The sequence below is a fragment of the Asparagus officinalis genome, chromosome 1, assembly GCF_001876935.1.
Source record: "Asparagus officinalis chromosome 1, Aspof.V1, whole genome shotgun sequence".
Classification (NCBI taxonomy): Eukaryota; Viridiplantae; Streptophyta; class Magnoliopsida; order Asparagales; family Asparagaceae; genus Asparagus; species Asparagus officinalis.
In genome coordinates this window covers 127,397,224-127,411,565 of record NC_033794.1, presented here as the reverse complement: position 1 = coordinate 127,411,565, position 14,342 = coordinate 127,397,224, and the positions used below count along the sequence as shown (strand labels likewise).

The window sequence follows — 14,342 nt, the reverse complement described above, 5'->3', positions numbered from 1 at the left end:
GGAAGTTATGATGAGGGTTGATCATTATAGTTTTGTGTTCAACTGTTTGTTCATTGCAATTTGTGAGTATGGTAGAAAAGAGGATCATCTTTTACAAAAGAAAATTACAATCAAATTGATTGCAAGAATTTTGGCAGAGACCAACTTTGTAAATTGTGATGATAATTATATTTTTAATATTTTATGAATCAAATAGCCTCGATAGACATTATACAAATAAACGGATATAAAAGGAGAGAACTAAGAGCACCGTTATGAAGTGGATGATTTATTTAGTTTGAGTAAGGAGAATGTGATTCTTGTTCGTCGAGAAGTTTAGACTGAGTTTAGAAGAGAATTGATCTAGGTGGTCTTTCTCTAATAATGGTTGATACTCGAGACATCCAGATATTGAATATTCATTAATCTAGGACTAAAAGTTGTATCATGCTTTTTTTTGTGAGGAGTTAATTAATTGATCCTTGTTTACTTTGTATTAATACATGACAATACTTATGACGGCCAATGTAATATAGTATAGTGAACTGTCAAAGTATTTTCGAAGGAAAAAGATGTTCTCAGATTCCATTGTTAGCTGTTGTATAATGTTACATGTCTTAGATGTTTAAACTTGCTAGTAAATGGTCCCCAATTCAAATTGGAAAGTAATGACATTTGGACATGGATGGTATGGGATATGGATTATGGTTATTCAAATAGCTTATTTGTTGGTGGAGTTAGGATCCACATGATGGATATGCAGTGGGATTTCAACTAGTAAGGAAACTATGGAGAATAAGATGGCAAGCAGGTGGGTTTACTTACAATGTACATGTCACAAATGGAAATTTCTTACCAAGGGATGCTTTCTCGTTACATCTTTTGACGCTCAATAATGGAGGTTTTATGGTTGAAGTTTTATATAGACGATCAGTGAAAAAATTGTACATTTGGGACACTGTTAGTGGTAGCATCCACGACACCTAAAAGATTAATCGAAATTTAGTATAGCAAAATAAGATCCCCTGAGAATTGTAGGTCCCATTCAAAGCTAGTGTATGGGAGGGATTATTGTGTGAGCCATAGCCTTTCATGAAATTTAAATCAAGAAAAGTACTTGGCTTCCCACATATTTAAAAGGGGGAAAAAGACATTCAAGATCATCCTGGATAACCTCTTGTAACCTTGTATTGTCCTCACGTTCTGTGAACTAGATGTCAGGTAGAAAAACCAGGAGACAAATACATAGGTCAATATCCAATTGTATCGTATAACCATTTCCTTTTTATTACTAACAATAAGAGATTGATATTGTTAAAATATCAGAATCTTAATTTAGTGTCTCATCCTGGAATAAATATTGGATTCTCACTTCAGTGAGCTTCCTTTGAAAATTATGGAAGGATATGATGGAAACATCCACGGAGCTAGTTTTGTGTTTGTATGGTTGATATTGTTCCTAGTGAAGGCTGGTTATGTTTCTTGTATTCTGATTTGTCAAGTCGATCTCTTGCTAATGGTGTTGGGAGCTTAACATCTTCATACTACCTTATTATCATCAAGTTTTCTAGTGAACTGCCACTAGCTTGCATTATACTTTACAACAGCGTGTACTACTTCGTAGCAATTATTAACAAACATAAAGGATACATAAAGTGCTAGTATCGGGAATCATCAACACTTGATTCAATCTTGCATTTCAGAAAATTCGAAATCTTCCCCTATTCAGGCTTTAATTACAAGGCTCGTAAAGGAAATTGTGAAATCATTTCATTTTCAAAAGAATCAAAACTCAGGCACATATTGTCAATATATAGACAAAAAAGCATGCATGCACACCCTATATAGACATGACACAAAAACACACATTTGTATGACACATCAGTTTTTTTTCCTTTTCTTATTTTTCCTTTTTTTTCAACTTAGCGTCCTTTTGATCACATCGACACATCAGTTTCAGGGAATCAACCACTTATTAATTCCACAACTGCCAAACAATAATTTCATCAAGGAGATACCATGATCCATCATTTCTTGTTATTACCAAATTTACTCTCATTGTCCAACATCATAACATTCTCGAAAGTGAAATATGTGCATATATGCATATATGGGCTTGTATGCTTATAAAACTAGATGCATTTACATTGAAATGGTGATTTCTATTCTATATGATGCAAAGTATGATACTGCATTTTCTATATATGTCTGATCTTGTATTGACAGCTCTATTGTTTCAGGAGATAAATTTACGGACGTTGTTGGTAGCCCCTATTATGTTGCACCCGAAGTTTTGAGGAAACATTATGGTCCCGAAGCTGACGTGTGGAGCGCTGGTGTGATTATCTACATCCTTCTTAGTGGGGTGCCCCCATTTTGGGGAGGTCTGTAGTCCAGCTTTTGCTCATGTTTAACTTTGTTAATGTTGCACTTTATTTCTTTAATGAGTTATTTGACTTTGAAACCCCAAAGGTCAAAATTTCTTTTAACTTTGATACCTCAAAGTTGTCTTTTTGCCCAAAAAAATACCCCAAAAGTTCAACAAATTTTAACTTTAATAACCCAAAGTTAATAAAAGAAAAGGTTAAATTTGATACCCAAGCTTTTTTTTTGTTGAAGTTTGGGTATCAAAGTTAAATTTTTGTTAAAGTTTAGGGTTTGAAAGTTAAGTTTTGTTGAACTTTGGGGTACTCTTTGGGCAAAAGAAAACTTTGGCTTATCAAAGTTAAAACTTTGCTGTATTTTTTGGGCAAAAAAGCACTTTGGGTTATCTAAATAAAAAATAGAGTAAACTTTGGGTGTTTAAGTGAAAATACCTTTTCTTCAATTGAAGTTATGTTTTCTTTTTTGCATAAATTTCAGAAACCGAGCAAGCTATATTCGAACAGGTTTTACATGGGAAGCTCGACTTTGAGACAGATCCATGGCCTAGCATCTCTGAAGGTGCCAAAGATTTAGTAAAGAGAATGCTTGTCAGAGACCCTAAAAAAAGGTTGACTGCTCATGAAGTTCTCTGTGAGTTATTGTTTGATTTGTCTGTAATTAGCTCGAATATTATTTCTCTTGGGAAATTATATGAATTATCAAGTGATTTAGCATGTTACTCGGGTTTCCTTCAGGTCATCCATGGCTTCAAGTTGGTGGTCTGGCTCCTGATAAGCCACTAGATGCTGCAGTTTTATCTCGTTTGAAGCAATTTTCTGCAATGAATAAACTCAAAAAGATGGCCCTTAGAGTAAGTTTTAAAAGTATAGTGATTTGTTGAAGAGAATTAGGAAATCTAGTTGAAAGAGAGATTGGTGACAGTTAATATGAATGCTATAAAAATGATTTTATTGCTGCAGTTGAAATCATGTGGAGAAGCTTTTATCTTCAAACTGACGCTGCTTGCCTTTCTTGACGTTAATAAATTAAAATTTTCATCATATGTTTACTGGCCGTTCGGTTTGAACATAAATGTGGAATTAGAAACAAAAGTGACCATACTAAGAAAAGAACTATAAGAATTCACGATAATTACTTTTATTTATGAATTGGCCAAATCATAAATATGGTTGATTTTCCGGCTGACCCTTTGTGGAGGGGAAGTCTTAGATTGATGATTATTGATTTGCGACCAAGGTATTCTATATTAATGATGCTCATAGTTCTAAATATTCTGATATCTGTTCACAAATACAATGTAAGCTTTCTTCATGTAATTACCATGACAGAAATTTCTCTAGAAACAGAATTTTCTTTATTCGTTGGCAACAAATGTACCGATACCTATGATCTATGTGTTTTTTATGGTTCAGCGTTGTTTATCCATCTGCATTTCTCCATAGAACATCGTAGTCTTTCGATTATGACTGATATCGTTTCTATCGTTTGTCTTTTATTTGAGCTCCTTTATTAGATGCGTGTTACTATAAGTATGATTTAAATATGCATAGTCATCAAAATTTCTAAGCATAGTAACTTGTGTTTGACAGGTTATTGCTGAGAGCCTCTCTGAAGAGGAAATCGCTGGCCTCAAAGAAATGTTCAAGATGATAGACACCGACAACAGTGGACAAATTACTTTTGAAGAACTAAAGGTTGGGTTGGAGAGAGTGGGTGCTCACATGAAGGAATCAGAAATTTACTCCCTAATGCAGGCAGTACGTTTTCAGTTTCAAAGCTTATCTTTGAAATGCAGACATCCTTCATGGACATCATCATACAATATATAATGAGATAATGTAACCTAGCTACATTCATCAACCCTAATAAAATTTGGACTGCAGGTGAATGAACAAGGGTTAATTGCGCATAGACCCCTTCTAGTATCATTGTTTTGCACTTTCTACCATTGTAGTTTCATTGTTGCAGGTTGACCCCCTGGGGTTGATTTGTTTTGCTCTTTTATCCTTGGTGAAATTTTGGCAGATATTGGCCCTGGGTGAAATTAGTGACTGTCGAAGCGCAAAAGAGTCAATTTTTAACTCAGGGGTTCTATCTGCACCAATGAAACTACATGGGTGGTTCAACTGATTAAACCATAAAAATTTATTTTCCATAAATTTACTGAATTTTTGTGAGATATAATGTTTGAGAATTGAAATCAGTCTAAACTTGTTAATGTGAGATTTATGCAAGGAAAATACTTTTTGCTGCAGGCGGATGTGGATAACAATGGTACCATAGACTATGGGGAATTCATAGCTGCCACCCTACATATGAACAAGATAGAAAGGCAGGACCATTTATTTGCAGCCTTCTCATATTTTGATAAAGATGGAAGTGGCTTCATTACTGCAGACGAGCTTCAACAAGCTTGTGATGAGTTTGGTGTTGAAGATGTTCGGATAGAAGATATGATGAGAGAAGTAGATCAAGATAGCGTAAGTTATTCAGAATTTCAGTTATTAAAAAATCCCGTAAGGTTTGCATGCTTCAGAAAAAGGTACCTTTAAGCTTTTTTATGTGACAGTTTGATAGTTCTTTTTAAATTTGTTTACAGCTAATGCAGAAATAAAAGCAGATATGAAAACTATAGGAACTGGACACAACAATTACCTCTCATGTATAAACTTTGTATGATTGTTATAGGGTAAAATTTCACAAAACCCTGTTATGAAACCTTTTTTGGGATAAACAGCAGCCGCAGCACGCCCTCCCGCCCGCCCCGCCCCCCCTCCAAAAAAAAAACAGCTTTAGTTTAGATCTGATTGTACATGTGAAAATCATGTGTGCCCAATCCACCAAAAGATTGGGAGAAAAGGCAAAACTTCAGTAGATGTCCCTTATGTATTTTTCAATATTGTTTAGGTCCTTTATGTTTGGAAATAATCAGTGGGAGTCTTAAATGTCACCCCTGTCTTAGCTTAGGTCTTTTTTCACAAGTTTCTTTTGAATCTTGCTGATGTGTCGGTTACATGGACAGCATCCAGTCAGCAAATATTGGTGTAATTACAAGTTTGTCTTGTCATGTTACTGACGCATCAGTGAGATTTAACATAAATTTGCAAAAAAAAGGGCCTACGCATATAACAGATGTAACGTTAAAGACCCCAAATAGCGACTTTCAAGCATGCATAGGCCTAGATGATTTTTAAGCAATATATGAGGGACCTCCGCTGAAGTTTTGCAGGATGAAAAAAAAATCTTTTCATGTTTTATTTATAATTTTAAAGGTAATTTTCACGAAAGCCCCTATAATTTGGTCTAATTTCGGGATTTTAATTAATTTTATTTAATATTAGATGTTAGTTTGAAAAGGGTATTATGATCTTTTTTTTACCGGTCCACCTAACACTGTTTGAGGGTTGGTTGAAATTTTTGAAAACGTTTGGGAGATTTTCTGAAACACCCCAAACTTAAATTGGGTTAAGTGACATTTTTAAATTGGAGGTTATCTCAAAATCTGCCAAGCTTAAAAAGCACTTTTGTCAAATTTACCCATAAGTAAATTGACGGTTATATAAAAAACATGATGATTATTTGACTAAAAGTTGAATATAAGGAGGGAAAAAATTGTCACTTTAAAAACCTTGGAAGGATCGGCCGTCATTTCTTTAAAAACCATGGTGATATTTGCTGTTATTTACCTTTTCTTCTTTCCAGCTTAAAATTTTTAAATAAGAACATTCCTTTGTGCTCTTTTTGTAGGATGGGCGGATTGATTACAATGAGTTTGTCGCCATGATGCAAAAAGGAAATGCTGGATTTGGCAAGAAAGGTTTACAGGATAGTTACAGCATGGGATTTAGGGAAGCATTAAAGCTTGGTTGAACTCATAGCAGCAATGAGTTTTGACCTTTTTCCATAGAAAATTCCCCCCCTACTTTTTGTACATTTCCTATTAGGGCTGTAAAATTATAAACATACATGAGTAAGCATTGTAAAGTTTCTTATTACTTGTTAGAAATGAATGATTCCAGTTATTATCCTGTTCCTATTGCTCTTTGTTTAACCATTATCAGAATGAATTTGTCTTCATTAAGAGGATCTGCTTTAATCACTCAAAAGTCTTTTTGGTCCATGGGATTTGGCTACAGAGGGCAGTTTCCTGAATCAGACATGCATTTTTTACATAGAACTTTTAATCAAATTTATAGGTGATGTTAAGCTGGCATGGATTTTTATTGGAGTTAAGTTCTTAATTACTCCAATTTATCATAACTAGGAGACACCGTTACCAAATGACAGGGATTCACAGCTGAGGCCGCTGCTGATTATTTACATCACTGGAGAGCAAGGGGCTGTTTGGTTGTTGTTGGTAAAGTTGTGTATTTATGACACAACTTGGAAAGTTGTTGTCCACCTCATCAATTTCACTTTTATACTTTTCTTTGTTTGTTTTTGATTCCATTGGAATCATAAAACACTTGTTTGGTTTGTAAAATAAAACTTTAATTGTTTGTTTGGAAAGTGTAAAAAGTGGTCCCTATTCAAATGATCATATTGGTTGGAATTATTTGGAAAGTGTAAAAAGTGGTCCCTATTCAAATGATCATATTGGTTGGAATTATTTTTTATTATTTTTTTCCTAACTTTAATGTTAGCTTTCTCCTAAAATCATGTCTTTTTTTCATGAAATCACTTTACAAACCACATCAGCATATGAAATCACTTTACATTATTTTCACAACTACAAACAAACAATTGAAAGTGATGAAAGCTGACATTGGGACCCACTTTTTTACACTTTACATCATTTTACATAGTAAAAACATACAACCAAACAGCCCCTAAGGAATCTATCCATCTCGAGCGGGGGAAGCTTCGAGGTTCATTAATAAATCGAGTAAATTTATGAATAACATTTGATGTTATCAAACGCTTGGTGTTAATGCTGGGAATAAATTTTGGCATATANCAACTTAAGTGGATAACAAATAGTGTGTCCACCAAAGTTTTTAACCACTCATATTGTCTAGGGATCTATGTATTATATAAAAATGTGTTTTATATTAATATATGTGTGACTAGAAACTTTGGTGGACATCAACTTAAGTTGATAGGAATTTTGCCCTCTCTCTCTATATGTATATAGGGAAAAATGCTTCCAGCCCCCAAAATCCAAGTGAACATGCTTCCCACCCCCAGGACTTGGTCAATGGGCGTTTTACCCCTAAAAATAAAGAATCTGTTCTCTGAGCCCCAAAACACAAAACTCAAGACATTAAAACATGTGAAGACCATAACACCATTCTCTCTCTCTTTCTTTTTTTATTAAAATATGATGAAGATTATTTTATTATTTTTTTCTCTCTCTCTTTTTATCATGATGTACCAAGAGGATAATTGAAATGATTGATGATGATTATTTTATTATTTTCGTTTTTTATTATTTTCGTTGTTTGTATTGGGAGGTTGTTAAAGTTACGGGTTAATTGTTAAGGTTACAAGTTAATTGTTAATGTTACGGGTTAATTGTTAAGGTTATGAATCCTCTCTCTCTCTCTTTCTTTTTTTATTAAAATATGATGGGGATTATTTTATTATTTTTGTTTTCTCTCTTTCTTTATCATGATGTACCAAGAGGATAGTTGAAATGATTGATGAGTATTATTTTATTATTTTCGTTTTTTATTATTTTGGTTGTTTGTATTGGGAGGTTGTTAAAGTTACGGGTTAATTGTTAAGGTTACGAGTTAATTGTTAATGTTACGGGTCAATTGTTAAGGTTATGAATCTCTCTCTCTCTCTCTATCATGATGTTTCTTTGATGATATGAAATGATTAAAGAGGATTATTATTTTATTATTTTTGTTTTTTATTCTTTTTGTATTTTTAGAATATTCGTTGTTAAGGATAATGGTTGGTTGTAAAGGTTATGCATTGATTGTTAAGGTTACGGGTTGGTTGTTAAGGTTAAGGGTTTGTTGTTAAGGTTGTGGATTTGTTGTGTAGGTTACGGATTTGTTGTTAAGGTTACGGGTTTAATTGTTAAGGTTACGTGTTTAATTGTTAAGGTTACGGGTTTAATTGTTAAGGTTACGTCTTTAATTGTTAAGGTTACGGGTTTAATTATTACGGTTACGGTTTATTAATTGTTAAGGTTACGGTTTAATTGTAGGTTACGGGTTTAATTGTTAAGGTTACGGGTTTAATTGTTAAGGTTACGGGTTTAATTGTTAAGGTTACGGGTACCTTAACAATTGACCCGTAACCTTAAATTGTTGTTAAGATTGTTACGGTTTAATTGTAGGTTACGGGTTTAATTGTTAAGGTTACGGGTTTAATTGTTAAGGTTACGGGTTTAATTATTATGATTACGATTTTAATTGTTAAGGTTACGGGTTTAATTATTAAGGTTACGGTTTAATTTTTAAGGTTATGGTTTAATTGTTAAGGTTATGGGTTTAATTGTTAAGATTATCGGTTTAATTATTAATGTTACGGTTTAATTGTTAAGGTTACGGGTTTAATTGTTAAGGTTACGAGGGAGAGAGAGAAGGGATCCATAACCTTAACAATTTACCCGTAACCTTAACAATTAAACCCGTAACCTTAACAATTAAACCCGTAACCTACAATTAAACCGTAACCTTAACAATTAATAAACCGTAACCGTAATAATTAAACCTGTAATCTTAACAATTGAATACGTAACCTTAACAATTAAACCAGTAACCTTAACAATTAAACACGTAACCTTAACAATTAAACCCGTAACCTTAATAACAAATCCGTAACCTACACAACAAATCCATAACCTTAACAACAAACCCTTAACCTTAACAACCAACCCGTAACATTAACAATCAATGCATAACCTTTACAACCAATAGTTATCCTTAACAACGAATATTCTAAAAATACAAAAAGAATAAAAAACAAAAATAATAAAATAATAATCCTCTTTAATCATTTCATATCATCAAAGAAACATCATGATAGAGAGAGAGAGAAAGAGAGAGAGAGAGAGAGAGAGAGAGAGATTCATATCATCAAAGAAACATCATGATAGAGAGAGAGAGAAAGAGAGAGAGAGAGAGAGAGAGAGAGAGATTCATAACCTTAACAATTAACCCGTAATATTAACAATTAACTCGTAACCTTAATAATTAACCCGTAACTTTAACAACCTCCCAATACAAACAACCAAAATAATAAATAACGAAAATAATAAAATAATCTTCATCAATCATTTCAACTATCCTCTTGGTACATCATGATAAAGAGAGAGAGAGAGAAAACAAAAATAATAAAATAATCCCCATCATATTTTAATAAAAAAAGAAAGAGAGAGAGAGATGATTCATAACCTTAACAATTGACCTGTAACATTAACAATTAATTCGTAACCTTAACAATTAACCCGTAACTTTAACAACCTCCCAATACAAACATTTCATAACCTTAACAATTGACATCATGATAGAGAGAGAGAGAGAGGATTCATAACCTTAACAATTGACCCGTAACATTAACAATTAACTCGTAACCTTAACAATTAACTCGTAACTTTAACAACCTCCCAATACAAATAACCAAAATAATAAAAAATAAAAATAATAAAATAATCCTTATCAATCATTTCAACTATCCTCTTGGTACATCATGATAAAAAGAGAGAGAAAATAAAAATAATAAAATAATCTCCATCATATTTTAATAATAAAGAAAGAGAGAGAGAGATGATTCATAACCTTAACAATTGACCCGTAACATTAACAATTAACTCGTAACCTTAACAATTAACCCGTAACTTTAACAACCTCCCAATACAAACAACGAAAATAATAAAAAACGAAAATAATAAAATAATCCTCATCAATCATTTCAACTATCCTTTTGGTACATCATGATAAAGAGAGAGAGAGAAAAATAACAAAATAATCTTCATCATATTTTAATAAAAAAAGAAAGAGAGAGAGAAGGGTATTATGATCTTCACATGCTTTAATGTCTTGAGTTTTGTGTTTTGGGGCTCAGAAAACAAAATCTTTATTTTTAGGGGTAAAACACCCATTGACCAAGTCTTGAGGGTGGAAAACATGTTCACTTGGCTTTTGAGGGCCGGAAGCATTTTTCCCATATATATATTAGACACTTCCAGATACACCTTTTTTATAATCCCGTGAGCATTTGAAACAACGGTAAAAAAATTGCTATTAGCAGCGCCATCGTAAAGAGCGTCGACTCAACCCGCACAAGCTACACCGCCTTGCCGATTACAAGTGGACGACCTGCGGATGTGGACCACCAAATCCTTCCCGCATAGCTCCCCATCAGCGCGCGCCCCGCTACTTAGGCTCAACCCACCGTCAGATATAAATCGACGGCACGAGAGCATGTTTCAGACGGACGGTCGAGATGCAGAAAGCGCCCACTCCCAGACTGTACTTAAGAGACCGTCCGACTCCAACGTTCGGTTCCTCACCGAACGCCAGCGCGATGGCAACCCACCACCAACCGGAATATTTGCAGCCGCAACGCGGGAATGTTCCGGGTAAAACGGACGGTCGGGATTCATCCTTTCTCCGTTACGGGCCGTTGGATCCTCACATAGCCAGCTCAAGTAGCCACGTCAGCAAGAAGGACAGACCCACGTTCTCCCTACATGGTCACGCACCCCAACTTCACCAAAATACCCCTACAACTGTCGTTTAACATGGAATAAACGCAGGGGTATTTTAGTCAGGTGACTAAGTGGCAGTTTCGTGAATAGGGTGCTCGTTTATCTCTTTAGTTTGAAACAAAAAATCGCCCGGGCCCAGTGATTTGATTCAGTGCGACGGAGTCGGAGCCTTGAGAGGGAGAATCTGAGATCGCCGAGGAGGTAAATTAGGGTTTCGAGGGAGTCGATAGATCTCTCGATCTCTCGATCTTGATCCGCCAAGCTTCGATCTCTCCGAAGTGGGTCGGATCATGGCTGCTGGTTCTAGATTCGTGGATCGTCTGAAGCGTATGGATCTCGTGCTCTAGCTTTGGGATTTGGAGTCAGTAGGTATGATTCGATCAGTATCTACTCGTTCTTCATCTGTTAGATTCTGCTCTGATTCTGGATTCTTGAAATTTTCGATTTTTTTGGTGGAGTGTGAGAATTTTGTTGTTTGATGTTTGTATTTCATTTAATTGGGCGAATTCGGCTTCTAATGCTCGATCACACTCTTAGGTATGATTTCTTTACTGTTTTTTAAGTGAATAATATTGCGGCATTGCAGTTATTTGGTCATTTATCTTTAGGTTTTAGGTTGCTCATTTGTTAGTACTTAGCATCCCCTCAATTCGTAAGACAGAAGGGCGTTTTCTGCAATTTAGACTTCGTAAATGTGAATCCCAGCATGATAAGTGCTATTAAAATAGTTGAGGGGGGATAAGTGTCACTGAAGGTATAAATGAGGGGGTTATTTGGAATTTATCCTAGTTTTGTATTGATATTGTAGTGCCTCAGAAGGGACTAGTAAAAGGAGCTGATCTTTAGAACAACTTGATTCGTTGCAGTGTTCAGTCTCCTATTTGCCCCTTAGATATGGCAATGGAAGTTGTGAATGGAGTTGAAGCGATTAGAAATGGGGGTTTGGAGGAAGGTCCAGTGGCATTGGAATTGAGTTCGAAAGTTAATGGGGAAAATGAGGTTATCCCCAGTATAACTGAAGCCTTGCAAGCAAATAACGGCGTACCTGAAGACCCATCTTTTAAAACTGAAGCTCATACTACTTCTGGAGTTGAGACTGAAGGTGCTACTGCAGTGGCTCCGGAAAGCAAGGGGTCAGCTTTTCTAAAGGTACATTATTGAATGTCCATTTGCTTTTCTTTATCAGAGCTTGAATTGTGCGGAACTTGTTATCATGGTGAACCGTATATTTTATAGAAAAGTGAGTCCTCAAAAGCACAAAAGGATGGAGCTGGTCAAAATGGGGTTTCTGGGATAAGGAAAAATCCTAGGGCAGGGCTTTCCCAGAGCCTTTCCTTCCCCGCTAAGGGTTCTCTTGCAAGTGCATTGAGGAAGAGCCCAGTAACTGTTAAGCAGGCAAAAGGAGATACCAACAATTTGATGAATGGCACAGGAACTACCAATGGTTAGCTATCTACCAAGTTACTTCTATTTAGTAAGATTGTTCTTGTTTTCAGATTGTTTTCTTATTTACTATGGACACGAAAGCAGGTGGAAATAGTGCTAGGAAGAATGTTGTGGCAGGAAAGCCGATGGTAAGTCTTCAAATTTGCCTGATGAAGTTATATTTTTTTGTCGTTCAAGAAGGCTTTCTATAGGTTTGTAAATGGAGTTATTCTTACAACCATAGAATGTATCTTCAGTCTTACTTACATTACTGAACTCCTTCCCTGCAATCAGCCTGTTAAGTTTGTCTCGAATTCAGCATGATTATGGTTTCACAACTGACTTCTCTTCTAGCATGGCCTTTTTTTGTTGCATATATAGAAGCTTTCTGGGCTCTTCTGGATTAGTGGTTGATGATGTTTTGCACTTTCAATTTTCAATTTTCAATTTTCAATTTTCAAATATGGCCTGTGGATAACTTATCCTTTTCATAGTTTGTTTTACAATTCAAATACTCACCCAATGATCCAAATAATAGGAAAATGTTGAATATGAGAGCACCACCTGACTTAATGGGTGATTACATATTTTGATCATCTGTGGTTGGGTTAGGCCTTTCTTGTTGCACTTTGTTTCCAAAGTAACACTAATCACTGCATATGTTCTGTGCACTTAACTAATAATAGATGGTCAGATGATCTTTACTTGGCTTGCAAGGATTAACATTTTCATAGCAGGTCCAATAATGGTGGTATGAAATCGTTGAAGACCTTGAAACAAACGATACCAGCCAAAAGTGATGATGATGCCAACTCCACTACATCGTATGTTTCTTCCTTGCTCATCTTTCCTGTTATAGGATGTTGAACCTATTTTATTTTGTTCTGCAATTAGACTTGAATTCACTTTCTTGGTGTTCTATGTTCAGAAGTATAACTCTACGTGTTATGCCTCACAGGAAGAGCACTGGTTCTGGTTTTTCTTTCAGACTGGATGAGCGTGCTGAGAAACGAAAGGAGGTAAAAGACAAGCTTTTTTATTCTTATACATGTGTTTCCTTTCACTAGAGACCAAATAGTGAATGGGAATTGGTTCTTCAGTTCTACTTGAAGCTAGAGGAGAAGATCCACGCAAAGGAAATGGAAAAGACTAACTTGCAGGAAAAGTCTAAGGTAGAAAGCTGTCCGTTCCTTTGAGCTCCTCCTGGAATAATATATGATTGTTTAAATATTAACTAAGCTCTGTATGAAATTATGTAATATAGGAGAGCCAAGAAGCAGAAATCAGACAGTTTAGGAAGAGTTTGACATTTAAAGCGACACCAATGCCAAGTTTTTACCAGGAACCTAGTCCCCCAACGGTCGAGTTGAAGAAGGTAACCTGTGTGATTTTTATACATTTCATGCTTGACTATGGATGCCTTATGAGATACAGGCAATTTTTCACTCTTTAACTCACCTCTGCACTGCTCTGCTGATAGTAGGACTTAACAATGTAGTCTATAGGTACTCGGTAGAAACATGTATCTATATCTTGACCGTTGACGTATCAAATTTTTTCTTTTTTTTATGTTTGGTATCTATATCATGACTGTTGACTTACCAAGTCTTTCTTTTGTTATGTTTGATACAATTTTTATACCATACGTTAAGTTAAATGTTACTTTTATATTTTGATATGCTCCTTGTTTATTGTAGTTTCATGGAGATCTCATTATGTAAGAAATTCGAAAGTGATAGGAGCATTGAGGTCCATCTACTCCTATGTGACTACCTGGATGGGGCCTCAACACTTGTCTATCTAGTGGTAGTTCATGTAGCATATATGTGGCCCATTTATCTTTTTCATTTTGACTATTTTTTGTTTTCTGTTGCATTTTCAATTT

At 35.0% G+C, this 14,342-nt stretch overlaps 2 protein-coding genes across 2 annotated transcripts in view; both read left to right on the top strand.

Annotated features, from left to right (window-relative positions):
* LOC109841483 (calcium-dependent protein kinase 27-like) overlaps nucleotides 1-6,398 on the top strand; it is a 14,264-nt gene extending 7,866 nt beyond the window's left edge. The window contains exons 4-8 of the mRNA XM_020410453.1: nucleotides 2,842-2,994; nucleotides 3,099-3,214; nucleotides 3,954-4,121; nucleotides 4,620-4,844; nucleotides 6,112-6,398. Coding sequence (XP_020266042.1) covers nucleotides 2,842-2,994; nucleotides 3,099-3,214; nucleotides 3,954-4,121; nucleotides 4,620-4,844; nucleotides 6,112-6,234 — 785 coding nt within the window. The 3' untranslated portion in view covers nucleotides 6,235-6,398. The remainder of the gene's footprint in view (nucleotides 1-2,841; nucleotides 2,995-3,098; nucleotides 3,215-3,953; nucleotides 4,122-4,619; nucleotides 4,845-6,111) is intronic.
* Nucleotides 11,163-14,342, top strand: part of LOC109841475 (protein WVD2-like 4) — a 6,496-nt gene continuing 3,316 nt past the window's right edge. The window contains exons 1-10 of the mRNA XM_020410445.1: nucleotides 11,163-11,401; nucleotides 11,899-12,181; nucleotides 12,269-12,476; nucleotides 12,560-12,606; nucleotides 12,752-12,763; nucleotides 13,070-13,146; nucleotides 13,192-13,281; nucleotides 13,416-13,476; nucleotides 13,558-13,629; nucleotides 13,722-13,832. Of these exons, the coding sequence (XP_020266034.1) occupies nucleotides 11,927-12,181; nucleotides 12,269-12,476; nucleotides 12,560-12,606; nucleotides 12,752-12,763; nucleotides 13,070-13,146; nucleotides 13,192-13,281; nucleotides 13,416-13,476; nucleotides 13,558-13,629; nucleotides 13,722-13,832 (933 nt within the window). The 5' untranslated portion in view covers nucleotides 11,163-11,401; nucleotides 11,899-11,926. The remainder of the gene's footprint in view (nucleotides 11,402-11,898; nucleotides 12,182-12,268; nucleotides 12,477-12,559; nucleotides 12,607-12,751; nucleotides 12,764-13,069; nucleotides 13,147-13,191; nucleotides 13,282-13,415; nucleotides 13,477-13,557; nucleotides 13,630-13,721; nucleotides 13,833-14,342) is intronic.